At 46.9% G+C, this 25,032-nt stretch overlaps 2 protein-coding genes across 2 annotated transcripts; both read right to left on the minus strand.

Annotated features, from left to right (window-relative positions):
• Positions 1-408: 408 nt before the first annotated feature.
• On the minus strand, positions 409-2,466 carry LOC131811661 (hydroxycarboxylic acid receptor 2-like). Its single transcript, XM_059140346.1, is given in 2 exon segments — positions 409-1,301; positions 1,304-2,466. Coding segments are annotated over 2 exon segments (1,335 nt in total). The 5' UTR covers positions 2,393-2,466; the 3' UTR covers positions 409-1,055.
• An 11,960-nt stretch (positions 2,467-14,426) lies between these two features.
• HCAR1 (hydroxycarboxylic acid receptor 1) lies at positions 14,427-16,950 on the minus strand. Its single transcript, XM_059140309.1, has one exon. The coding sequence runs from the start codon at positions 16,222-16,224 to the stop codon at positions 15,070-15,072; it is 1,155 nt and encodes a 384-aa protein (XP_058996292.1). The 5' UTR covers positions 16,225-16,950; the 3' UTR covers positions 14,427-15,069.
• Positions 16,951-25,032: the final 8,082 nt, after the last annotated feature.

The following is a 25,032-nucleotide window of genomic DNA, read 5'->3' on the forward strand; positions in this document are numbered from 1 at the left end:
AACTGGGAACTGAAACTCTTCCCTAGGGAATTTTTTCTTCTCTCTCCCTCCTATGCAAACACCCCAGTCTGTCCTGATTCCTTTTTTAATATGCTAATAGTCATAGCAATATTCATCAGACTCTAAATAGACTGCACCAGGCCCCTGAAGCCCTGTTTGCGCCTCCCTTCCAAATTAAATTATTCATACTTATTCCCAGCCCTTCCTCATCCTCATCCTAACGCATGTATCATTTTTACTTAACTCTCTCTTGATGCAGCTCAGTGTCTGCCTCCTTTCCTTACTCGACAGGGTTTGGTATTTTCTATCAGGACACAGTTAACCGCCCATAAAGGTCTCCGCTTAAGTAAGAAGTCCCTTTCTGTGACCCATCACCCAGACGCATGCAACACCAGACTGTGTGTCTTATATCAAAATTTATTGAAGTGGTAGATTTCTTATAAGGACAGAAACACAAGCAAACGAACCAGGAGGAACCGTCTCCCTCTAACCACTGGGCAGCATTTCCCTTTTAATGATAAAACCAAACGGAAGTGGGGAGCAGCGGTCTTCTCTGAAGCCTCTAACCAAACCGCTCAGACTTCCAATTAGTGTCAAAGGAGAGGAACGGATTAGCCGCAAGTTGCTGCCCAGATGTCGTTCCTTTCTCTAAGTGAGACTGTTCCGCTCAGTCTCACCCTGGCTAATCCCTCTCTTACGCTACCGGAAACTCCGATATTAACCAAAGCTTGTGCCTCTCCCTACCTACTGCTTTTCTGCTAAAGCTTGGACGAAAGATGAGTTGGTCCCATGGAATGTGGGTGACCTACTGGTTTCTTGAATGATTCCTGGCCTCCCCCGAGGGGCCATAACGCCCTTCCAACCACGTAAGCTTTCCTTATCCCAGCTAGAGCCCACCAACAGACTGGGAATTCGCCCCGGGAGCGGAGAACCATGCCCACCTCAGGCAGGTGACGGAAAGGACAGTGAATCACAGGTGCTCGTGGGCGTCTCCCTGCCTCCAGCTCCGCTCGGCACAAGTGTGGACAGTTCTGCTGTCTTCGGTTTTGTGAGTGTCAGAGAGGTTGGGAAGAAGTTACAGGAGCTTTACTCTCTGTTCCCCCCCAGCAAGAGTCCTCTGGGGACGCTCCACGACCAGGCAGCCCACTCTGCCACACCTCTTCTCTAAATCCGATTCTCTGAATCTGGAAGCCCCGGGAAACCACGGGCCCCATCTCACGATGGTCTCTGTGCACCCAGCCAGACCCTATCCCCAGAGACCCTGGTTCTTGGTGACAATCTCCCTTCTTGGCTCGGTGATTTAGCGGGAAGCTGGGGGCAGATAAGACGGGTTCCACGGCTCACCAATGTGGGCCACTAAATTGTCTGGCACGCTCCTGGTGGTGCTCAGATCTGCAGTGAGCTCCATGCTTGTGCTCTGGATATTATCTGCTTCTTGGGGCGCCTTTTTCCGCAGGTAGCGGTTGATCAGGGTGGAGAAGAAGTTGGGGAAAGATGGGCTGGAGAAGTAGTACACCAAAGGGTCCAGCATGCTGTTCATGTAGGTGAAGCTCAGGGTGAGGAAAAACGCCAGGTCCACGGAGCGATAGATGTCACAGTTCCTCGTGCCCGTGGTGTGCAAGAGCCAGAAGATGCGGATGCGCACGGCTACGCTGGGCAGGAAACAGATGATGAAGACGACGGCCACCACCATGATGAAGTTGATGGCCCTCTTGATCTTGGCGTGTCTGTCCATCTGCCGCTGGCGCAGACTCCAGATGATTCTGGCCGAGCAGAACAGGATGATGGCCAGGGGCAGGACGAACTCCAGGAGGAACATGGCATCATGCCACCGGAAGGTATGGCAGATGCTGAAGCTGCTGCACAGATTGGCGTCTCGGTTCCTGATCAGCATCTTCTTGTACAGGAGGTGACCCGTCAGCCCGATGGTGACACCCCACAAGAGGCAGGAGATGATGGCCGCCGTCCGATTCGAGATCTTGTTGAGAGCGTGGTGAGGGTGAACCACCCGGAAGTACCTGTCCACGGCCACCACCGTGAGGAAGATGATGCTGCCTTGGCGGTTCATGGCCAGCATGAACAGCATCAGCCGGCAAGCGACGTCCCCGAACCTCCAGTCCCATTTCCGCACGTAGTTGTCCGTCAGGAATGGCAGACAGATGATCAAGAGAAAGTCAGCCACAGCCAAGTTGAACAGGAAAATCCGGCTGGATTTCCAGGACTTGAGGTGAAAGCAGAAAATCCACAGCGCAAGGCCATTGCCCAGGAGCCCGAACACAAACTCCAGCCCCAGCACTGGGGGCAGCACGTTGGCGATGAAGTCATCCCGGAACACGCAGCAGTTCTTCTTGTTTATTTCCAGAAAATGATCCTGCTGCTTGGGCAGGTTCATGAGTGGAATGAGTCGGTCCTAGCGAGTGCTCCAGGAAAGAGGTGTGTGTCTGAGTGGCGAATGCCGAGGTTCAGCTCCCGCCTTTATGTCACGTCGGGGTGATGAAATTGGTGACTGACTGCTTACCAGGAAACTACGAAATCCCTTAGAAAAAAAAAAAGAAGAAGCCAGCAAGGCTCTTATGCAATCTACTGTTTGCATAAACAAGTAATAAAAATCCCCTGGGGAAGACAGGAACCCACAAAGGTTCCTAAATGTAAAGGATAAGTTTCGGCAAGCCAACTATCATTTGTGAATTACGGCGATGCAGACGACTTCCCTCTGGAAGGCTGGGTGCTGGCATCCCGAGCGCTTAGCATGCAAGAATTAATTCACTGTTGTGTGGCTGGCTTATAACATAGACAAAACGACAGAAGCAATAATAATGTCCCGTGCTAAACAGCATGGTTTTCTAGAAACGTTAAGAACAACTGTGAAGTATTACATGCCTATAATTTAAGAAACAGTAGGAGGTACCTGATTTCCTCCGAAACACCAAGAAGACATTTTATGAGGACAGACGGGTCGCATTTGAGGCTTCCCTGCCGTAGTCTCTGTACAGACCCGGATTGCTTTTCCACACCAGAACTTTGCAGCTAAGCTGTAGTTAGGAGAAAGGAGAAGAGAATAGCATACAATTTCATAAGATGTTTGAAAACTTGAACCCAGTTTGGATTGCCAGCGGTATGTTACAATAAACTGGGGTTTTCGTTTGTTTGTGTTAGACTTTGATAGGCTTCTGTGCTCAAGTGCTCAAGTAAGCAATTTATTTTGAAGTATGCGATCTTTATTTTTTAAAAAATATTTATTTATTTATTTCAGAGAGAGAGAGAGCGTGTGCACAAGTGGAAGGGGCAGAGGCAGAGAGAGAGAGAGAATCTCAAGCAAACTCTGTACTAAGCACAGAGCCCAAAGTGGGGCCCGATCTCATGACCCTGGGGTCTCAGCCCAAGCTGAAACCAAGAGTCAGACGCCCAACCAACTGCACCTCCCAGGTACCCCTGAAGTATGTGATTTTTAAAAATCAATACGCATTGGGGCACTTGGGTGGCTCAGTGGGTCAAAGCCTCTGCCTTGGGCTCAGGTCATAATCTCAGGGTCCTGGGATCGAGCCCCGCATCAGGCCCTCTGCTCCCCGAGGAGCCTGCTTCCTCCCCTTTCCCTGCCTGCCTCTCTGACAACTTGTAATCTCTGTCTATCAAATAAATAAATAAAATATTTTTAAAAATCAACATTATTTTTCTAGAGTTTTAGATTCACGGCAAAATTGAGCAGAAAGTACAGAGAGTTTCTGTAGCTGTCTGTTCCCCGCCCCCCGCCTCACCCCACTAAGTGTATACACACGATATTTTAAAATCCTCTATTTTCAGAAAATTAAACTTCGAGGGATGGGAGCTTTGGGGACTTTGAACTCTGCCTCACGGCCGATCACCATTTCACACATCATTTCTTTGCTTTTTAGTATAATTGGGTGTAACCCCATAGAACATTTCTACCTTTTAGTATTTTGACTATGATCCTTGCTGAGCAAGAGGTTCTAAAGTCTGTTGCTTCCACTTTGAGTTAAAAATAGGAAATTTGGGGCACCTGCCTGGCTTAGCCGGTTAAGCGTCTGCCTTGGGCTCACATTGTAATCCCGAGGTCCTGGGATTGAGCCTCGCATCGGGCTCCCTGCTTGGGGAGTCTGCTTCTCCCTCTCCCTCTGCGGCTGCTCCACCTGCTTGTGCGCTTTCTCTCTCTCTCTCTGCCAAATAGGTAAATAAAATCTTTTAAGAAAAGAGTATGATACACAGGAATTAATTTAACCAAGGAGGTGAGACACCTGTACACTGAAACCATAAGATATTGATGAAAGACATTGAAGAAGACCGAAAGAAATGGAAAGATACATTCCATGCTAATGGCTTGGAAGAACAAATATTATTAAAATGTCTGTACTACCCAAAGAAATCTTCATATTCAGTGTGATCTCTATCAAAATTGCAATAGCATTTTCTATAGAAGTAGAGCAATAATTTATGTTTTGTAGAAATAGAACAAATAATTCAACAGAAATAAAATAATTTTGTGTACAGGACCACAAAAGATCCTGAGTAGCCAAAGCAATCTTGGAAAAGAAGAACAAAGCTGAAGTCGTCACGCTCCTGTTTTCAAACTGTATCCCAAAGCTATAGTAATCAAAACAGTATGGCGCTGGCATAAAAACAGACACATAAATCAATGGGATAGAACAGAGAGCCCAGAAATAAGCCCATGAAAATACGGTCAATTAATTTATGACAAGGGAACCAAGATATATACTGAGGAAGGGTTAGCCTTTTCAATAGATGATGTTGGGAAAACTGGGCAGCCACACGCAAAAGAATGAAACTGGGCCACTATCTTACATTATACACAAAAATTAACTTTTTTCCCTCCCTCCTTCGTTCTGTACACAAAAATTAATTTTAAAATTAATTAATCCCACTTCTGGGAAACTATGGTGGTGGTCCTGGTTACAGTAATAGAGGAGGCTATGTTGGTGGTGGACCAGGATATGGAAACCAAGGAGGTGGATACGGAGGTGGTAGTGGAGGATATGATGGTTACAATGAAGGAGGAAATTTTGGAGGTGGTAACTATGGTGGTGGTGGGAACTAAAATGATTTTGGAAATGATAGTGGACAACAGCAATCAAATTGTGGACCCATGAAGGGGGGCAGTTTTGGTGGAAGAAGCTTGGGCAGTCCCTATGGTTGTGGTTATGGCTCTGGTGGTGGAAGTGGTGGATATGGTAGGAGAAGGTTCTAAAAAATTTTCAGAAGAAAAGGGCTACAGTTCTTTTTTTTTTTTTTTTTAAAGATTTTATTTATTTATTTGACAGAGAGAAATCACAAGTAGATGGAGAGGCAGGCAGAGAGAGACAGAGGGAAGCAGGCTCCCCGCTGAGCAGAGAGCCCAATGCGGGACTCAATCCCAGCACCCTGAGATCAGGACCTGAGCCAAAGGCAGTGGCTTAACCCACTGAGCCACCCAGGTGCCCCAGGGCTACAGTTCTTAGCAGGAGAGAGAGTGAGGAGTTGTCAGGAAAGCTGCAGGTTACTTTGAGACAGCCATCCCAAATGTATTAGAGGAACTGTAAAAATCTGCCACAGAAGGAACGCTGATCCATAGTCAGGAAAGTTACTGCAGCTTAAACAGGAAACCCTTCTTGTTCAGGACTATCATAGCCACAGTTTGCAAAACATGCAGCTATTGATTAATGCAATGTAGTGTCAATTAGATGTATATTCCTGAGGTCTTTTATCTGTTGTAGCTTTGTCTTTTTCTTTTTCTTTTCATTACATCAGGTGTATTGCCCTGTAAATTGTGGTAGTGGTACCAGGAATAAAAAATTAAGGAATTTTTAACTTTAAAAAAAGGGGGGGGCACCTGGGTGGGTCACTTGTTTAGGTGTCCGACTCTTGATTTCTGTGCAGGTCATGATCTTACAGGTTGTGGGATTCAGCCCTGCGTCAGGGTCCCTGCTCAGAGGGGAGTCTGCTTGAATTCTCTCCTGTGCTCCTCCCCTCACTCACGTGTACATGCACAGGCAGGCAAGCACTCTCTCTTTAAAATAAATAAATCTTTTTAAAAATTTAACTTAGGGCACAGTGGGGAGCCTGCTTCCCTCTGTCTCTCTCTGCCTGCCTCTCCATCTACTTGTGATTTCTCTCTGTCAAATAAATAAATAAATAAAATCTTTAAAAATAAATAAATAAATAAATTTTAAAAAGATAAAAATTTAACTTAAAATAGATTAAAGACTTGAACATGTGACCTGGAACCATGAAACTCCTAGAAGAATACATAGGCATTAAGCTCCTTGACCTTGACCTTGGTAATGATTTTTTGGATTTGACACCAAAGGCAAAGACAAAAAAGAACAAGTGGGACTACGTCAAACTAAAAAGCTTCTGTACAGCAGTGGAAACCATTAGTAAAAAGAAAAAGCAACGCACTGAATGGGAGAAAATATTTGCACGTTATATACCTAACAAGGGATTAATATCCAAAATATATAAAGAAATCATAGAAGTTAATAGCAAAATAATTTGATTAAAAATGGACAGAGAGGGGCACCTGGGTGGCTCAGTGGGTTAAAGTCTCTGCTTTCGGCTCGGGTCGTGATCCCAGGGTCCTGGGATCGAACTCCGCATGGAGCTCTCTGCTCTGCGGGGAGCCTGCTAACTCCTTTCTCTCTCTCTCTGCCTGCCTCTCTGCCTACTTGTGATCTCTGTCTGTCAAATAAATAAATAAAATATTTTTAAAAAATGGACAGAGAATCTGAATAGACATTTTTCTAAATAAAACATATGGGTGACAAACAGGTACATGAAAAATGCTCAACCTCACTAATTATCAGGGAACTGTAAATCCATACCAGGATGAAATACCACCTCACATCTGTTAGAATGGCTATTATCCAGAAGACAAGAAATAAAAGGTGTTGGCGAGGATGTGGAGAAAAGAGAACTCTCTTGCACTGTTGGTGGGAATGGAAATTTGTGCAGCCACTATGGGAAAGAGTATGGAGGTTTCTCAAAAAATTTTAAAAAGAAATACCATACCATCCAGCAATCCCATTTCTGGGTTTTTATCTGAAGAAAACGAAAACACTAACTTGGAAAGATATCTGCATGCCCATGTTCCTTGCAACATTATTTTTCTTTAAGATTTTATTTATTTGACAGAGAGAGATCACAAGCAGGCAGAGAGGCCAGCAGAAGAGGGGTGGGTAGCAGGCTCCCTGCTGAGCAGAGAGCCCGATGTGGGGCTCGATCCCAGGACCCTGAGATCATGACCTGAGCTGAAGGCAGAGGCTTAACCCACTGAGCCACCCAGGCACCCCATCCTTGCAGCATTATTCACAATGTCTAAGAAATGGAAAAAACCTAAGTGTCCATAGGCAGATGAACAGATAAAAAAAAGTATATATACATACATATGGAATATTATTGAATTATAAAAAAGAATGAAATTATTGAACCATAAAAAAGAATGCAATCTAGTCATTCATGACAACATAGATGGACTATGAGAGTATTATGCTAAGGGAAATAAGTCAGACAGAAAAAGGTAAATGCCCTACGATCTCTCTTTTATATGGAATCATCAGAAAAAGCTCATAGATACAGAGAACAGATTGGTGGTTGCTAGAGGCAGAGGGTGGGGGGTGGGCAAAACAGACGAAGGGAGTCCAAAGGTACAAACCTCCAGTTATAAAATAAATAAGTCCTGGGCACGTAATGTACACCATGGTGACTATAGCTAATAATACTGTATTGCATATTTGAAAGTTGCAAAGAGAGTAACTCTTAAACGTCTCAGCACAAGAAAAAAAATTCTGTAACTATGTACAATGATAGAACGAACTAGATTCATTACAGCGATCACTTTGCATTACACACAAGTATCAAAACTTTATGTTGTACTAGAAACCAATATAATGTTGTAGGTCAATTATTCCTCAATTAAAAAAAAAAAGGTTAAGCTGATATTGACACATAGTTATAGAGAGCTTCCAGGATTACAGACCCCATGCATAAATGCTTTATTTTATTTTATTTTATTTTAAAGACTTTATTTGCCGGAGAGAGAGCACAAGCAGGGGGAGCAGCAGGCAGGGGGAGAAGAGCAGGGAAACCCAACACGGGGCTCAATCCCAGGACCCTGAGATCATGATCTGAGCCAAAGGCAGATGGTTCATAAGCAATAGAGCCACCCAGGCATTCTGTGTGCAAATGCTTTAAATACACGATCATGTTTTACCCTGACTGCAACCCACAAAGTAGGGCTCATTACTGATTCTGATTTTAAGATTTGGGAAGAAAGGGGCACCTGGGTGGCTCAGTGGGTTAAATCCTCTGCCTTGGGCTCGGGTCATGATCCCAGAATCCTGGGATCGAGCCCCATGTCGGGCTCTCTGCTCGGCAGGGAGCCTGCCTCCTCCTCTCTCTCTCTGCCTGCCTCTCTGCCTACTTGTGATCTCTGTCTGTCAAATAAATAAATAAAATCTTAAAAAAAAAAAAAAAAAGATTCGGGAAGCGAAGCTCAGAAAGGTTGGTGAGATTCAGGGCCACCCTAGCCAATAAGAGAGAGCTTTGGGTTTGAATCTGGCCCAGGCTTCAAAGCCCGGGTCCCTAACCATGAAACTGCATAGACTCCTATTATATGATTGTTTCGTTCGTTAAGGCTGCACTGGATTGAGGTCATTTTATGTGGGTGTATTAAGGCTCTGGTGAAATGGTTGGTATTTGTTTCCTGTCCTTGCTCCCTGTGAATGTCCTGTTTCCCTCTTGGACAAATGTAGATTTGTCAGTGATATGCATACCTAAGGACCTTTATTAACTTTATTAACTAAGAGTCAGAAAACCCGACTATTAACAATATTTATTTCTGGGAGCTGGAATGTGCAAGGTACCCTCCCTTTCTAAGTTTTACAGTTTTAGGATATTGGTGTGTGTGCGTTTGAAACAAGTCATTAGGACACCTAGCTGGCTCAGTTGGTAGAGCTTCTGTTTTGTTGATATCAGGGACATGAGTTCAAGCCCCACGTTGGGCATGGAACCTACTTTAAAAAATAAATAAAAATTAAAATAAGGGGGCGCCTGGGTGGCTCAGTGGGTTAAAGCCTCTGCCTTCGGCTCAGGTCACGATCCCAGGGTTCTGGGATCGAGCCCCGCATCCGGCTGTCTGCTCCGCGGAGAGCCTGCTTCCTCCTCTCTCTCTCTCTGCCTGCCTCTCTGCCTACTTGTGATCTCTGTCTGTCAAATAAATAAATAAAATCTTTAAAAAAATTTTTAAAAAAATTAAAATAAGAACAACAGTCATGGGTAAAATTAGGAGAAAACACAAATATTGTTAAGAGAAAAACTGGAGGCCTAGACGCTTCAACTACCGTGAACCCTCTGAGCCCCTGACCTTCTTCATGTATAAATTGAGGAATTACGGATCGTGGCTGGGTGGCTCAGTAGGTTAAGCACCTGCCCTCGGCTCAAGTCACGATCTCAAGGTCCTGGGGTCAGCTCCACATCCGGGTCCCTGCTCAGCGGGGAGCCTGCTTCTCCCTCTCCCTCTGCCCCTTCCACCCTGCTCGTGTTCTGTCTCTCTCTCAAATCAAGAAAACAGAATCTTTGAAAAAATAAATAAATAAATTGAGGGATAAGATAACCTTCTAGCTCATTCTATGAGTCTAACCAAAAGTTCGCTACCATTCAGACCGAATATAAATTGCAGCCTCCCCGGATTCCGGTGCCTGTTGTGGAATTTCCGGTCTTCCTGCTGTGCCGTGGGCAGGTTTGGTCTTGTCTGTGTCCTTCTTGTATGTATTTGTGTTTTTTTTCTTACTGGCGCATGAGTTGTACAGAAACTTGTAATGAATCACTTCAACAGCTAAGACAGTGAGTGATCCCACTGGGTTTTGTGGAAAGTCCACTTAGAATCTATGACTTTGACCATTAACTTGAATCTTCATGCCTCATTGTCTTATCACAGCTTGGATGTGTGCCACTGAACTGGACTGAACAAAAATTTTTTTAAATTAAAAATGATAATAGTGGGTGCTCAGTGGGATAAGCCTCTGCCTTCGGCTCAGGTCATGATCCCAGGGTCCTGGGATCGAGTTCCGCATCAGGCTCTCTGCTCCGCAGGGAGCCTGCTTCTCCCTCTGTCTCTGCCTGCCTCTCTGCCTACTTGTGATCTCTGTCAAATAAATAAATAAAATCTTTTTTTTAAAATGATAATAGCGGGGCGCCTGGGTGGCTCAGTGGGTTGAGCCGCTGCCTTCGGCTCAGGTCATGATCTCACGGTCCTGGGATCGAGTCCCGCATCGGGCTCTCTGCTCAGCGGGGATCCTGCTTTCTCCTCTCTGTCTCTGCCTGCCTCTCTGCCTACTTGTGATCTCTCTCTCTGTCAAATAAATAATAAATAAAATCTTTAAAAAAAAAAATGATAATAGCGAGGTGCCCCTGGCTGGCTCAGTTGGTGGAACCTGAGACTCTTGATCTCCAGGTTGTGAGTTCGAGCCCCACGCTGGGTGTAGAGATGACTTAAAAATAAAATCTTAAGAAAAAAATGCTATCATTTATCAACTGTCTGCTTTGTGCCAGGTATTGTGCTAAGAGATTTGCATACATGATCTCATTTAATCCTCACGAAAACCCTGTGAGTGATATTCTATGATTTTCCTCGCCATTATCTCCATTTTACAGATTAGAAAACCAAGGTTGAGGTTAAGTAATTGACTCTTTGTGTTTGGACTTAGCTGGGATTTCTGTTTTAGTTATCCATTGCCATGTAACAAACCACCACAAAATTCAGTGGCTTGAAACAACCACGGTTTTATTATCTTTCCTGATCCTATGAGCTGACTGGGCTCAGCTGGCCAGCTCTTGTCTGGGGGCAGCTAGATTCCAGCAGGACACTGGGACACCTGGCCTTCTCTCCATTCCCTGTAGTCTTGTATCTGCCGATGGGGCCTCCTCGAGTGTTCTTTCTACAGGGTACACTGGACTTCTCACGAGGCTTCCCAGACAGGCAAAACTTCTTACTGCCTGGGCTGGGAAACCTCACTTTCAGCACATTCTGTGCGTTAAAAAGAGTCATAGAGCCCAGAGTCTCCTCCCCCAGACCCTGCTCAGCAGGGAGCCTGCTTCCCTCTCTCTCTCTCTGCCTGCCTCTCTGCCTACTTGTGATCTCTGTCTGTCAAATAAATAAATAAAATATTTAAAAAATTATTTATTTATGTATTTATTTATTTGAGAGAGAGAGAGAGAGAGTGAGAGTGGGCAGAAGGTAGCAGGGAGAGGGAGAAACAGGCTCCCAGCTGACCAGGGAGGGGACTCTGGGCTCAGTCCAGACTATTCTAAATGTCATTCATTTAGTACTGACAACCCTATGAGCAGGTACTATTCTTGTCCCCATTTTATAGACAAGGAAAGTAAAGCATTGAGAGGTTGAGTAACTTGCCTGAGGCCACACAGCTAGTAAGTAAAGGAGATAGGATTTGAACCCAGATGTTCGGTCTCCAGGGTCTATGCTCTCAGCCCAGCTCTGTCACTTGTGCTTCTGACTCTTGGTTTCTGCCCAGGTGGTGATCTCAGGGTCCTGAATCCAGCCCCAAGTCGGGCTCCACGCTCAGCAGGGAGCCGGCTTAGGCTTCTCTCTCTTTCTCTCCTTCTGCCCTCCCCCTGCACTCTCTCTCTTCCTCTCTCAAATAAATAAATAAACCTTTAAATAAATGAATGAATGAATAAATAAATGGCCCTTGGTTAAGTAAACCATATGTGGTTTGTTTATACAATGAAATAAAGTTAAAAACCATGAGTTTGATCTCTGTTCTGCTGTAGGAAGCTATTCATGATGAAAATACTTTGCAAAACTGTCTATCTCTCCAGCTTCAGCAGAACAAAACGAGATTCATCATCTCTGTGCAATCTCTGTGTATACCCCCAAAGAGATCTATCATTTGTTGCAAGTGTCATCAGCTCTAGCCAATGAGATTAAGGGGAATGGAAGGAAGACTTTTTTAACTTCTTTATGTATTTGCATATTCTTTTTTTTTTTTAAGATTTTATTTATTTATTTGACAGAGAGAGAGAGATCACAAGTAGGCAGAGAGACGTGCTGAGGTGGAGGGAAGCAGGCTCCCTGCTGAGCAGAGATCCCAGTGTGGGGCTCGATCCCAGGAGTCTGGGATCATGACCTGAGCCGAAGGCAGAAGCTTTAACCCATTGAGCCACCCAGGTGCCCCTGTATGTTCTTTTAATTCTGGTCAAAAACATAATATGCCTTTGATAATTAAAGAAATTTCGTTCTTTTTTGAAAAGCAACAAATCTGAAAGGCTAGTCATGAATCTTCCAGCAAGAAAAGTTGTGAGGGGCTCCTGGGTGGCTCGGTTGGTTTCAGCTCAGGTTGTGATCTCAGGTTGTGAGATTGAGCCCCACGTGGGCTTCACACTCAGCAGGGAGTCTCCTTGAATTTCTCTCTCCCTCTCCCACGGCCCCTCCCTCAATCCCTCTCTTTAAAAAAAAAAAAAAAAAAAAAAGAATTGTGAACAGACCTTCTCGCCCCAGTGGATCTCACAGCTTCACCCCTTCCCAGATTGCCTCGGGGCCCCCCAGGACTTCTCATTCTTTTCCTATTAACCTTCCCGCAGCTCCCAAGTGACCTTACTCACCACACCCTCTCTCATTGGGATACCCTTCCCCACTGAGTCATCTGGTTGCCTGAAGGTTTTCGGGGGTAAGTTCAGGAGTCACTTCCTTTGAGAAGCCCTCCCCAACCCGAAGCCAGCATCTAGGCTTAACCACTTTCATCCGGCTACTCTGAAAGGTGATGGGATTTTTCCCTTGGTTTCTACAATAGAAACCACAATCAGGGGCCGTGTTTTCCATTTGTGTTTCTACTGTGCCTGGCACAGAGCAGGTGCCCATTATATGTTCCTTGAAAGATGGAATGAATAAACGAATGAATCTTTTTCAAGGGATAAAATATTAACCTCTTCCCGCTCCTACCGTGTCATCACTGGAAGTTCTTCAGTTTCTGAAGAACCCTCGACAAGATTTTCTTTCATCACATTCTGTGAATTTAAAAAGGGAGGTGAAAGCAGAGCCTAAGCTGGTGTTTGGGTTTTTCATTCCCCCCCCCCTTTTTTTTGTTTGTTCTTGCTGTTTTTTTCGTGAGAACCTCTGCCTGCCCGGAGCCTCTGGATTTTTTTATACTTCTTTTCCTGGAAGGGTAAAGTCTTCGGAATCACAGACAGCAAGAACAAGGCCTTGTTTTGGAAACTGGTTTTATTCACATGAAGCGAAAAAGGAGGAGCCGTCCGGGAAAGAATCATGAGCAGGTTCAGGACCCAAAGCAATAGTGTGGACTTCCACAGATTTCTTTCAGGAGCATATATGAATATAAGCATATAAGAATATGAGCGTATAAGAATCCTGCTTTCCCTCCTCCCCAGGCATCTGGGGAGCAGGGCAATTCGGGTAATGATGACAGAGCAAGTAATCGGGGACTCTGAACCCCAAGGGAAACAGGCTTCTTGCCTTAGCAATTTTGTATCCATACTGCGTGGATATCAGAAGTCATCACATTGTCTCCTGCCAGGCACAAAGTTTCATGCTCTACCTACCCCTGATTATTCATTCAGATATTTATGGAGCACCTACTATGCGCGGGCACACTTTCTAGGACCTGGGAAAGACGGAACCGTGAACAGAACCCCTAACGCTTCGGGAGCTCACGTTCCTGGAATCTGCCCACCAACCTCTTGGAATCCGTACTCTTTTGTTCCTTCTGTTTGACTTAAGAGGAAATGGAAGCTGAGTGTTGAAATAAAACCTTCCCCCAGATCACACACCTAGTCAGCAATCGAGCTGGGGTTCAAATTTAGCTTTGTCGGACTTTCCAGAGCCCATACTTTTCCTCGCTGGGCTATGAGGTTCCTCTGCAAAACAAAATTAAAAAGACAGCCGAAAGGAGTGTTTTGAGGCCCAGAGAACTAAAAGCTGAGAAGGTCATCTGCTGCAGAGAGTACTCTGGAAATCTGAGAAATGTAAACCAAAGAGCCAAGAGCGATTTTCAGCACTCTCGTGGCTTGAGAACAAAGCAAGGGTTGGTTTGGACGTCCTCCCCCTAATACAGGGTAGAGGCAGCTTGTCAGTCCATAGAATCATCAAGAGGAATACACCCATGTTTGCCACGAACATGGTCTAGAAACTGTATTACTGCCCTCCCCCCGAATACTTAGGGGTCACACAGAAATTGACTAAGGACCCCCCAGGTAAAAGGGATACTAGCAGGTGCTCAGCACAGAATGTGCGTTCAGCAGACACTTGGAGAATGAATGAATAAGTAATCTCAACTCACAGTCGTGTCACAAGTGGCCAAAACAATCACACTGAACTCAGCACTTCCCAAAGGCCAACGGGACTTTTTCCAAGCACTCAGCTACCCACCCACCCACCCCCCACCGGAAAAATGAGGGCAGATAAACACAGCCCCCAGGACCTTCTTTGAAATGCAAAGACTTGCAGAAAAATGTGGAGCTCTGAGAAGGTCAAAGCAGATCTTCCCGGGCTACCCAGAAATCAGAACCCTACCCAGGGCCCCTGTGAGGATGACAGTCCCCTCTAATGAGCCTCACTCAGCCTGAAATATTGACTTACTCTGGTGTCTGCTTTCTAAAACGAGTAACGACATAAGGTCAGAGGATAGGAAATACCGCTAAGTCATTAAGTTCCCCGACTCCCCTAGAGAGAACATGACTGGTTTCCACGCTGATGCTGTTTACTCGGCCATTTCAAACCACACAGGAGCCCAGCTCTTCCCATCACCCCACCCGATACACACATGCCCCATTTCAAGCCCATCTTGTCCCATCATTGCAGTCGGGTCATAGAAAGGCAACTGACTCACTCCTCAGTTGGAACCTTCCAAAAAGGCATAGTAACCTGCATTCCGTTTCCAGACAGAGCGAGAGGCTACAGCTAAGGGCGGGCGGTATTTTCAAAAGCCTCCTCAGCCCCTTAGCACAAACTCTTTCTAGGTCATCGGTCTGCCCTCCCTTGTTTTGTCTGTCTGCCTGTTTCAGGGCCAGCCCGCACATTTGGAGACCTTACTGCCCGTTGGATTGGCTCTGGACGCTGTTGGCCACGCTGACACAACTCTTGCGACAGAGGCTTGAAATTGGCATCTCTTCCGGGCTCTGGGTCTCGGAGCGTCCTGGCCTCTTGGGTCTCAAGCTGCGGATTTTGAGCTTGGTGTAGAATTTGGGGAACGAGGGACTCGAAAAATAATACACCAGGGGGTCCAGCATGCTGTTCATGTAGGTGAAGCTGAGGGTGACGTGGAGGGCTACATGGACCGAGGGGTCACAGGCGCTCGAGGGCACCGTCCAGAGGAAGTAGAGTCTGGCCGACACGCTGGGCAGGTAACACGTGACGAACACAACGGCCACCACCATGATGAACCGGGTGGCCTTCTTCATCCGGGTCTGCCTGGCCAGCTGCCGCCTCTGCCTCAGGCTCCAAACGATCTTGAAGGAGCAAAACAGGATGATGGCGAGGGGCAGGAAAAACTCCAGCTGGAACATGATGTCGTGCCAGCCGTTGGCCGACTCCATGATGAAGCTCTCGCAGGATATGGTCTTCTCGTCCACGCACAGATGGTTCTCCATCAAAAGATGGACAGTCCCCAGGATGACCATAGTCCAAAGGGCACAGACGATGCCAGCTGCGGTCCGGTTGGAGATGGCGTTCACCGCGTGGTGGGGGTGGACCACTTTGAAGTACCTGTCCACGGCCACCACCGTGAGGAAGAGGATGCTCCCCGCCCTGTTCATGGCCAGCATGAAGAGGGCCACCCGGCACGGGATGTCCTCGAAGGCCCACTGTCTGTGTCTCCAGTAGTAGTCCGTCCGGAAGGGCAGGCAGATCATGAGAAGGAAGTCGGCCACGGCCAAGTTGAAAAGGTAAATGGTGCTCGGCTTCCAGGTCTTCATGTGAAAGCAGAAACCACACAGGGCGACACCGTTGCCCAGCGCGCCGAGCACGAAGGCCAGAATCAGCAGTGGCGGCATCACCTGAGAGATGGGGTTCCCCTCGATGAGGCAGCACGACCCGTTGTCCATGGTGGACAGAGGACGGGCCGGGTGGCCCCGGGAGCCTCCCCCCAGCAAAGACACAGATGCCCCCCTGAGTGCCACCCACTCACCCGGCCGCTGGTTTTCTGACTCCTTCACCCCCGGCTGCCGCGGGTCCCGACTGCACATGTGGGTGGACGCAGCCACCACTAGGCGACCTTGGACTTCAGCCAGGAGATGAGAGACTCCCGGAGGCCCCTTCTGGGCAGGCTGTCCCACGCTACCTGTCTCCCCTGCAAGTGAAGCACGGAGCACGGCCGGGCTTTGACAGGCAAGTGGTCATTTCTGGGGAGCGGCCGGCGGGTCTGGGGAGATTCATGCCCTAGAGCGGGCGCTGGGTCCAGCCCCAGGACGGTTTTTCTTTCCAGCCCCACTCCGGCTGTGCAGACTCCTGTGCTGGGGAGCGTGCAAAGCTGCCCAGAAGGCACGAGTAAAGCTTGTTTGTCCGCCCTCCCGGCGGAGAAATACAAACATTTCCTGGAGCCGTTCTGGGCCTCTGCCTTTGCTTTCCTCCCCTAACCTTTTGCCTGACTGCCCCGTCCCCTCCCTATCCCATGGGGCTCTTTCCCCCCACCCCGGTGGTGCCCGAGGGGGGAGGCTCTGCGCCGTCCGCAGCTCCTCAGGGCCATTTCCTTTGCCCACACCCAAAAATACGGCACTCCACACTCAGAAGGGTCTGTGGAGGGGGAAAAAAAAAAGCTCTGAAAACAGCATTTGTTGGGTGTTAGAAAAATTCTGTGAAATGCATCTGCTTTCCTGCCCTCCATTCATGCCTCCTGCCTTTTGCATCCTTCCCTCGGTCCAAGCGACAGGGTTGCTCAACCAGCAAGACCATGCAATGGATCCGAAGTCACCTCTCCCGTGTCTACCTCCAAGCAACTGCCTCTTGGGGACCCAGTTCCTCTCTCTGCTGTTTGCAGAAGAGGATTTGGCTCTGAGTTTCCCCCTGGCTGTTCAAAAAAGCCAAATACCAAATGATAGATACGCTTTTTAGTTTTAACTACGTGCAGAGCCTATTGGGGGAGTGAGTGAGGGTTGAGAGGTTAGTCAAGGAGCCTATCTCTAAAATAATCACGGGTAAAATTAGACTGCACCCAAGAGCAGAGCCTTTGCTAAAACTTCCTCTCCTCGGGCTTTGGAGGTGATCTGTCTACCCTGGGTCTTTCAGCTCCCAGCTTAGGAAAGGGGTTCAGATGACCTTTTTTTTTTTTTAAAGATTTTATTTATTTATTTGACAGAGAGAGAGAGAGCACAAGCAGGGGGAGTGGCAGAGGGAGAGGGAGAAGCAGGCTCCCTACTGAGAAAGGAGCCCAATGCAGGACTGGATCCCAGGACCTCGAGATGATGACCTGAACTGAAGGCAGATTCTTAATGGACTGAGGTACCCAGGAGCCCCTTTTCAGATGCTGATTAAAGCAAAGGTCTTCCCACTGAATCCTGGACTCCAAATCAGCCCAATGACATTCCCCCCACCCCGCCATGACTGCTGCCACCTCCCACCTGTGGAAACTATTGAGAGAGTTTCCCGGCTGGTTTCCTTTCCTCTAATCTATTCCCTTTAATTCCTCTCCCACATCACCATGTGATTTTTCTAAAGCACAGACGGGATCATATCCTTTAAAAAGCAAACAAACAAACAAAACCCTCCATTCACTCCTTGTAAGCTACTGCTGCAGTGATCGCTATATGGCCTGTAAGCCATTCTGCGTTCTAAATGGCCTGTAAGCCATTCTGCGTTCTAATGCCAGTTGGATTTGGGCCACATGTTTTAAAAACTTAGGACTGTCCTATAAAAACCTGGGTTCCCAGACTTTTTTTTTTTTTTTTTTAATTGGAAGATCTGGCTGTTCTGGGCCAACAATCCCACATAATAACAATCAGCTGGAGCTGAGAGTAGCTGTTCCCCTGAGACAGGGTAAGCATTCTCCATTTTGCCCCAATCCCCACCACTCCCTATTACCTGCTGGGCTTCACTCATTTTCGTACCTGATCTCTGTGGGATTTTAAGTTTGCCGCCTCTGCTCTAGGCTGAAGGTCACATACCTCAGACTGGTGTGCAAGGTCCTTCACAGATGGTTCCCCCACTGCAAATGTGTCCATTGAACATGTCCATTTAACTCCCCCATTAATCCAAGAAGTCCTTGGGAGACAAAGACTATGTTCTTGGTGAATTCCTTAATATGGTCAGGCTGGATTTTTCAACCAATGGAAAATATTCCTCATTCTGTGTGAGCAGACGCTGTCAAGATTCGTGTAAACACAAGTGCTTCCCTCTTCTCAAATGACTAACACGTGCTTTCCTTTTCCACCTTCTTGCCAAATCACCTTCTCTTTCTCTTTGACTACAGAATTCTCTGGAAGGCAGAGGCTTAAAGAAGAAAGGTTTCCATTTCCCTGAAAATCTGCTATTGATAATAGGGGAGTCTGTGCATGTGTGGGGCAAGGAGTATATGGGGACTCTCTGTACCTTCCCCTCAATTGTGCTGTGAGCCTAAAACTTCTATATATAAAAAAAAAAAAAAAAAAAAGAAGTAGTAGTAGTCTGGGGTGCCTGGGTGGCTCAATGGGTTAAGCATCTGCATTTGGTTCAGGTTATGATCTCAGGGTCCTGGGATCGAGTCCTGCATCGGGCTCTCTGCTCAGAGGGCAGCCTGCTTCTGTCTTTGCTGCTCCCCCTGCTTGTTCTCTCTCTCTCTCTCTGTCAAATAAATAAATAAAATCTTTGAAAAAGAAAATAGTCTTAAAAAATTCAAACCCCAATTTTATTACTGATCTTATTTTAACTCCCAGCTCTTGACCACAGTGCCTGAATGCAGACTGAGGCTTTACTGATTCAAGAATGCATATTCAGCAAATCTGGAAGATGTTTTTGCTAGATGTTTTAGGATCCCCCAAGTGAGGACGATATTATTTGCTGTCTGGAGCTTGGTGTTTACTAGGGAAAATAAGACAGCTACATAAATAACAATTTTAAAAAGCACATTGAATAAGCAGGTTGAGGTAGTATTTTTCAAAACGTAGTAGACACACCGCAAATGATATGTGAGGTTATTGTGGATAAGCCAGTGTAATATACACATATATTTTGACTTTGTAGCTACAACTTTATTTTAAAATGTGTTTTGAAAAAGAAAATAGAAATGGTCCACCTGAGGTTTGTGAATGAGGGGAGAGCTGTTAAAATTTGTGGGAGCAGGGGCGCCTGGGTGGCTCAGTGGGTGAAAGCCTCTGCCTTCAGCTCAGGTCATGATCTCAGGGTCCTGGGATCGAGCCCCACATCGGGCTCTCCACTCAGCAGGGAGCCTGCTTCCTCCTCTCTCTCTGCCTGCCTCTCTGCCTACTTGTGATCTCTCTCTCTCTCTCTCTCTCTGTCAAATAAATAAATAAATATTTTTTTTTAAATTGTGGGAGCAGAAGCAGAAGGAACAGACATCTCAAACAAACAGGCCATGTTGAGTGGAGCTGTTTTACGGGGCACTTTGACCTCAGTGGGAGCGGGGAGCCATTCCAGAGTGAGGGACAGCGTGAACAATCGGAGGAATGGTTGAAAAAGAGAGAAAGGGGACCAACAGGCTTTTGTCACCCCCCCCCTTCTCCCGCCCACTCTGGAGCCACAGAGCTGCCCACGGTGGCCCCCAGGAATCCCCTAGGCTCAGAGCCCTCGTGTTCCCTCTAGTGTGGTCTGTGGTGAGCCACAGAATGGGTACTATTGAGGAACGAGGGCCTCCGGATCCCTGAAGCCCACTCACTTAAGTACCAACACTGGGAAAAAAAACCCAAAAAACCAGTTTCTCATCCTCTTCCTCAGATTCCACACCAGGCGAAGGGAACTGTTAGCACCAACCACAGAACCCAAGCCCTAAGCTTGGCTCCCTCTTCTTCCTCACGAACAACAGTCCCCAGTCCGTCCCCCATAAGCCCTGAATCTCTCTTCACCCACGTCGCTACCACTTTGGCTGGTCCAGGATTCTGGAGGAACGGGACTGTCTCCTGATGGGTCGTCCTCCGACCCATGGTCTAAAACTCACACCTGATGATGCTTCTCATCTGGCTGAAAGCTCCTGCAGCTTCCCCCACCCCCCCACCCCGTTGTCCTTAGCAGGGCACTCGTGATGACCGACAAGGCACAGCAAGAACTGGCCTGGACACTTCCCACAGCAGCTGTGCTATGTTCAGTATCTGAAGGCTGTTCTGTACATACAGGGGACTTCTTTGTGCCCCCCAATCCTGGATAACTCCCTTCTGTCACCCTCAACCTAGACCAGCATCTGCCAATAGAACTTCTACGATGATGGAAATGCTCTGTAATACACATGTAGCTACTGAGCCCTTGAAAGGGGGCTCGTGGAGCCTGAATTTTCAATATTTAATTAAAGTTTAAAAGCCATATGTGGTTTGTGGCTAGCCCACTTCCTACAACGGCCAAGCGTCTGTGAAGCTCCCTCTCCGGTCTGGGTTAGGCCCTCTTCTCAGCATTCATACACTTAACTACACATTATTATTATTACTTTTTTAAGATTTTATTTATTTATTTGACAGAGATCACAAGTAGTAGGCAGAGAGGCAGACAGAGAGAGAGAGGAGGAAGCAGGCTCCCCGCGGAGCAGAGAGCCTGATGCGGGGCTCCATCCCAGGACCCTGGGATCAAGACCTGAGCCGAAGGCAGAGGCTTTAACCCACTGAGCCACCTGGACGCCCCACCTCCGGTGTTTTCTGAGACAACCTCTCACGCTAGATGTGACAGAGGCCAGACCGGAAGTGGATAATCTAGTGGGGGCCGCCTGGCAGGTGTGAGGAGGAGGAGCCATCCGTGGGGAGGGGTGTTGGGAAGACCTCCTCCCCTCCCTGCTACTGCCATGCTCTGCACACCTCTGACGGGGCATGTGTGCGGTTTTGCTCCCACGTCAAGCAGGGCTCTGTGCCCTCAACTGGGTGTCTCACAGTTCAGCCCCGTTGGGACACTAACTGCAGTTAGTATAGACCCTGCAGGTTACAGGCTCCCCTTCATGGGACTGTCCCCACTTCAGACTCCAAGTACAAGTTGTAGGTTCCTGGATTACCCGCAATTTCTGTCCGACCTGGCTATGACTTGAGGTTCCCATGACCCGTCTCTTTGGATTCGATCATAGGCTAAAGCAGCTAATAGAAGTCAGGGAAACACTTGTTAACCAGTTTATGATATAATAAAGGATGTGATAAAGGAAAAAGAACAGCCACATACAGAGGTACATGGGGTGAGGTCTGGAAGCATCTCAAGGGCAGGGTTCATGGAGGTTCATCAGCCCAGAGGCCCTCAAACCCCATTCCCCTGGGATTTTTATGGAGGCTTCATTGTATAGACAGGATAGATTTCCAGCCCATTTCCAGCCCTTTTCCCCTTTCTAGGGGATGGGTGGGTGAGGGGCATGGGGTTGAAAATTCCAAGCTTTTAATCATAGCTTGGTCTTTCTGGGGACCAGCCTCCATCTAGGAGCTCACCAGGAATCACCTCATTAGGACAAAAGACGCTCCAGGAAATGCCAAGAGATTTAGGAGCTTCGGGTCAGGAACCAAGGGCAGAGAACAATATACATATTTCTCATTGTTTCACAGAAATCTAAGGGTCCCGCTTCCCCAAAATGCCTTTCCCAGCTTGGGCCCTTAGGATGTGACTGAATTAGCTTCCTGGGGTTGCTCTAACAAATTATTATCAGCTGGGGGGCGCTTAAAACAGCAAGAGATGTATTCTCTCCCATTTGGGAAGACTAGAAGTCTGAAATGAAGGTGTCAGCTAGGCAATATTCCCACCAAAGTTTCTGGAAAAGCCCTTGCATCTTGCCTCTTCCAGCTTCCGGTGGCTGTCTGTACACCTGTGACCGCATCACCCCTGTCTCGGCCTCCAGGGTCACATGGCCCTCTCTGCGTGCCTCTTAGAAGGACACTTGCCACTGGATTTAGGGCCCAGGTAATCCAAAATGATCTCAACGTAGGATCATTAACTTAATTACACCTGCAAAACCCTTTTTCCAAATCAAGCCCTATACACGGTTTTCAGGGGCGAGGACATAGACCTATCTTTGGTGGCGACCTTACGACCCACAACCACAGCCCACCACTGCCCAACCCATGGCAACCCACTGACCTTTCCAGCGCCAACGTCTGCGTCCTTGAATTTTTTCTCTACCCAACTATATCAAAACGTCCTCTCTGGGGGGGGGGGGAAGAGGAATCACTGAATGAATTTAAGGACTGAATGAATTACCATATGTTTCGTGTGTGCTGCTCTGCGGGGCTGTAGCCCCAGAGAAAGCTGGGTCTTAAAAATGGTGGGTTTTGTCCACATATCCAGTGTAAGAGAAATTTTTTTTCTTTTTTTTTTTTTTTTTAAAGATTTTATTCATTTGACAGAGAGAGAGCCACACACAGGGGGGAGAGAGGGAACACAAGCAGGGGGAGTGGGAGAGGGAGAAGCAGAGCGGGGAGGCCCGATGCAGGGCTCCATCCCAGAACCCCGGGACCGTGACCTGAGCTGAAGTCAGACGCCCAATGACTGAGCCACCCAGGAGCCCTAAGTGTAAAAGAAATTAAAGAGAGAGGGAGAAACTACAGATTCAAGAGCTTCAAGAGACATATTAACCAACTGTTTGTAACCTGGATCTAGTCCAGCCGTTAAGTGTGAGATACTTGGGGAAATCTGAACACTGATGGGCTTGTTAGGGGACGATCGCTAAATTATCGTCAATAGGATAATAGTATTTTGGTTATGTTTAAACAAATAGCTCCTTATCTTTTAGAAATACTGAAATATGTGAGGGCCAAATGGTATGATATTTGGGATGTGGTTCAAAGGAGTCCAACAGGTGGGGAGCAGAAGTAAGAAAGGAGAGGGTATGCGTTTTTGATTGTCATAGCTGGATTGTGGGGACACAGACATTCATTACGTGTTCTCCCTGTTTGTAGGCATTTTCCATAATAAAATGTAAAAAAAAAAAAAGGGGGCTGCCTGGGTGGCTCAGTGGTTTAAGCCTCTGCCTTCAGCTCAGGTCATGGTCTCAGGGTCCTGGGATCTAGCCCCACATTGGGCTCTGCTCAGTGGGAAGCCTGCTTCCCCTTCTCTCTCTGCCTGCCTCTCTGCTTACTTATGATCTCTCTCTGTCAAATAAATAAATAAAAATCTTTTAAAAAAATAAATAAAAGTTTAAAAAAAATTGGAAACAACTTTATCAGTGGGGAGTAAGATAAATTATGGTGACTTCATTCAATAAAATACAGTTTACTTACTTCGTTTTAAATTAATATATAATGTATTATTTGTTTCAGAGGTACAGCTCTGTGAATCATCAGTCTTACACAATTAACAGTGTTCACCATAGCACATGCCCTCCCCAATGCCCATCACCAGCCACCGTATCCCTCCTGTCCCCCTCCACTCCAGCAACCCTCAGTTTGTTTCCTGCCATTTAAAGTCTCTTACAGTTTGTCTCCCTCTCTGGTTTCATCTTGTTTCATTTTTCCTTCCCTTCCCCTATGATCCTCTGTCTTGTTTCTCAAATTCCTCAAATAAGAGAGGTCCTATGATAATTATCTCCCTCTGATTGACTTATTTAGCTTAGCAAAATACCCAGTAGTTCCATCCATGTCATTACAAATGGCAAGATTTCATTTTTGATGGCTGCATAGTACTCCATTGTGTGCGCACGCGCGCACGTGTGTGTGTGTGTGTGTGTGTGTATACCACATCTTCTTTATCCATTCACCTGTCAATAGACATCTGGGCTCTTTCCATAGCTTGGCTATTGTGGATATTGCTGCTATAAACATTGCGGGCAGGTGCCCCTTCAGATCACTATAGTTGTATCTTTGGGGTAAATACCCAGTAATGCAATTGCTGGGTCGTAAGGTGGCTCTATTTTCAACTTTCTGAGGAACCTCCATGCTGTTTTCCAGAGTGGCTGCACCAGCTTGCATTCCAACAGTGGTGGTGGTTGCACCACCAACAGTGGTGGTGTTGCACCACCAACAGTGCAGGAGGGTTCCCCTTTCTCTGCATCCTCGCCAACATCTGTCGTTTCCTGACTTGTTAATTTTAGTCATTCTGACTGGTGTGAGGTGGTATCTCACTGCGGTTTTGATTTGTATTTCCCTGATGCCGAGTGATGTGGAGCTCTTTCTCATGTGTCTGTTGTCCATCTGGATGTTTTCTTTGCAGGAATGTCTGTTCATGTCCTTTGCCCATTTCTTGATTGGATTATTTCTTCTTTGGGTGTACTTACTTAAAAAAAAAAAAGATTTTATTTATTTGAGAGTGAGTGAGTGAGTGAGTGAGAAAGAGAGCACAGGCTGTGGAGGGAGGGGCACACAGAGAAGCAGGCTCCTCGATGAGCAGGGAGCCCGATGCAGGGCTCGATCCCAGGACCCTGTGATCATGACCAGAGCCAAAGGCAGATGCTTAAATGACTGAGCCATCCAGGCACCCTGAACTTGTGTATTTACTTAAAAAAAAACAAAAAACCACAGAATTCATTTGTATAACAATCCCTTGGGCCGGGCCCTGTTCTAAGCACCTCTGCTATCCATACAGAATGAGATCGAATTATAAGAATTGACCAAGAAAGATGTCCAAGACAGATTGTTAAGTGTAAAACAAAAACAAAACACCAAAAATGCCCCTGAATTTGTGTAGCATAATACCATTTTTTGGAAGTTAAAATATCATAGATAGGCCCTTGTATATGGCTGAAAGGAACGTAAAGTAGTTCGGCTGCTGTGAAAAACAATTCAGAGTTTCCTCAAAAAGCTAAACATGGGAGGGGTGCCTGGGTGGCTCAGTGGGTTAAAGCCTCTGCCTTCGGTTCAGGTCATGATCCCAGGGTGCTGGGATCAGGCCCCGCATTGGGCTCTCTGCTCGGCGGGGAGCCTGCTTCCTCCTCTCTCTCTGCCTGCCTCTCTGCCTACTTG

The sequence above is a fragment of the Mustela lutreola genome, chromosome 11 (genome assembly GCF_030435805.1).
Source record: "Mustela lutreola isolate mMusLut2 chromosome 11, mMusLut2.pri, whole genome shotgun sequence".
Taxonomy (NCBI): domain Eukaryota; kingdom Metazoa; phylum Chordata; class Mammalia; order Carnivora; family Mustelidae; genus Mustela; species Mustela lutreola.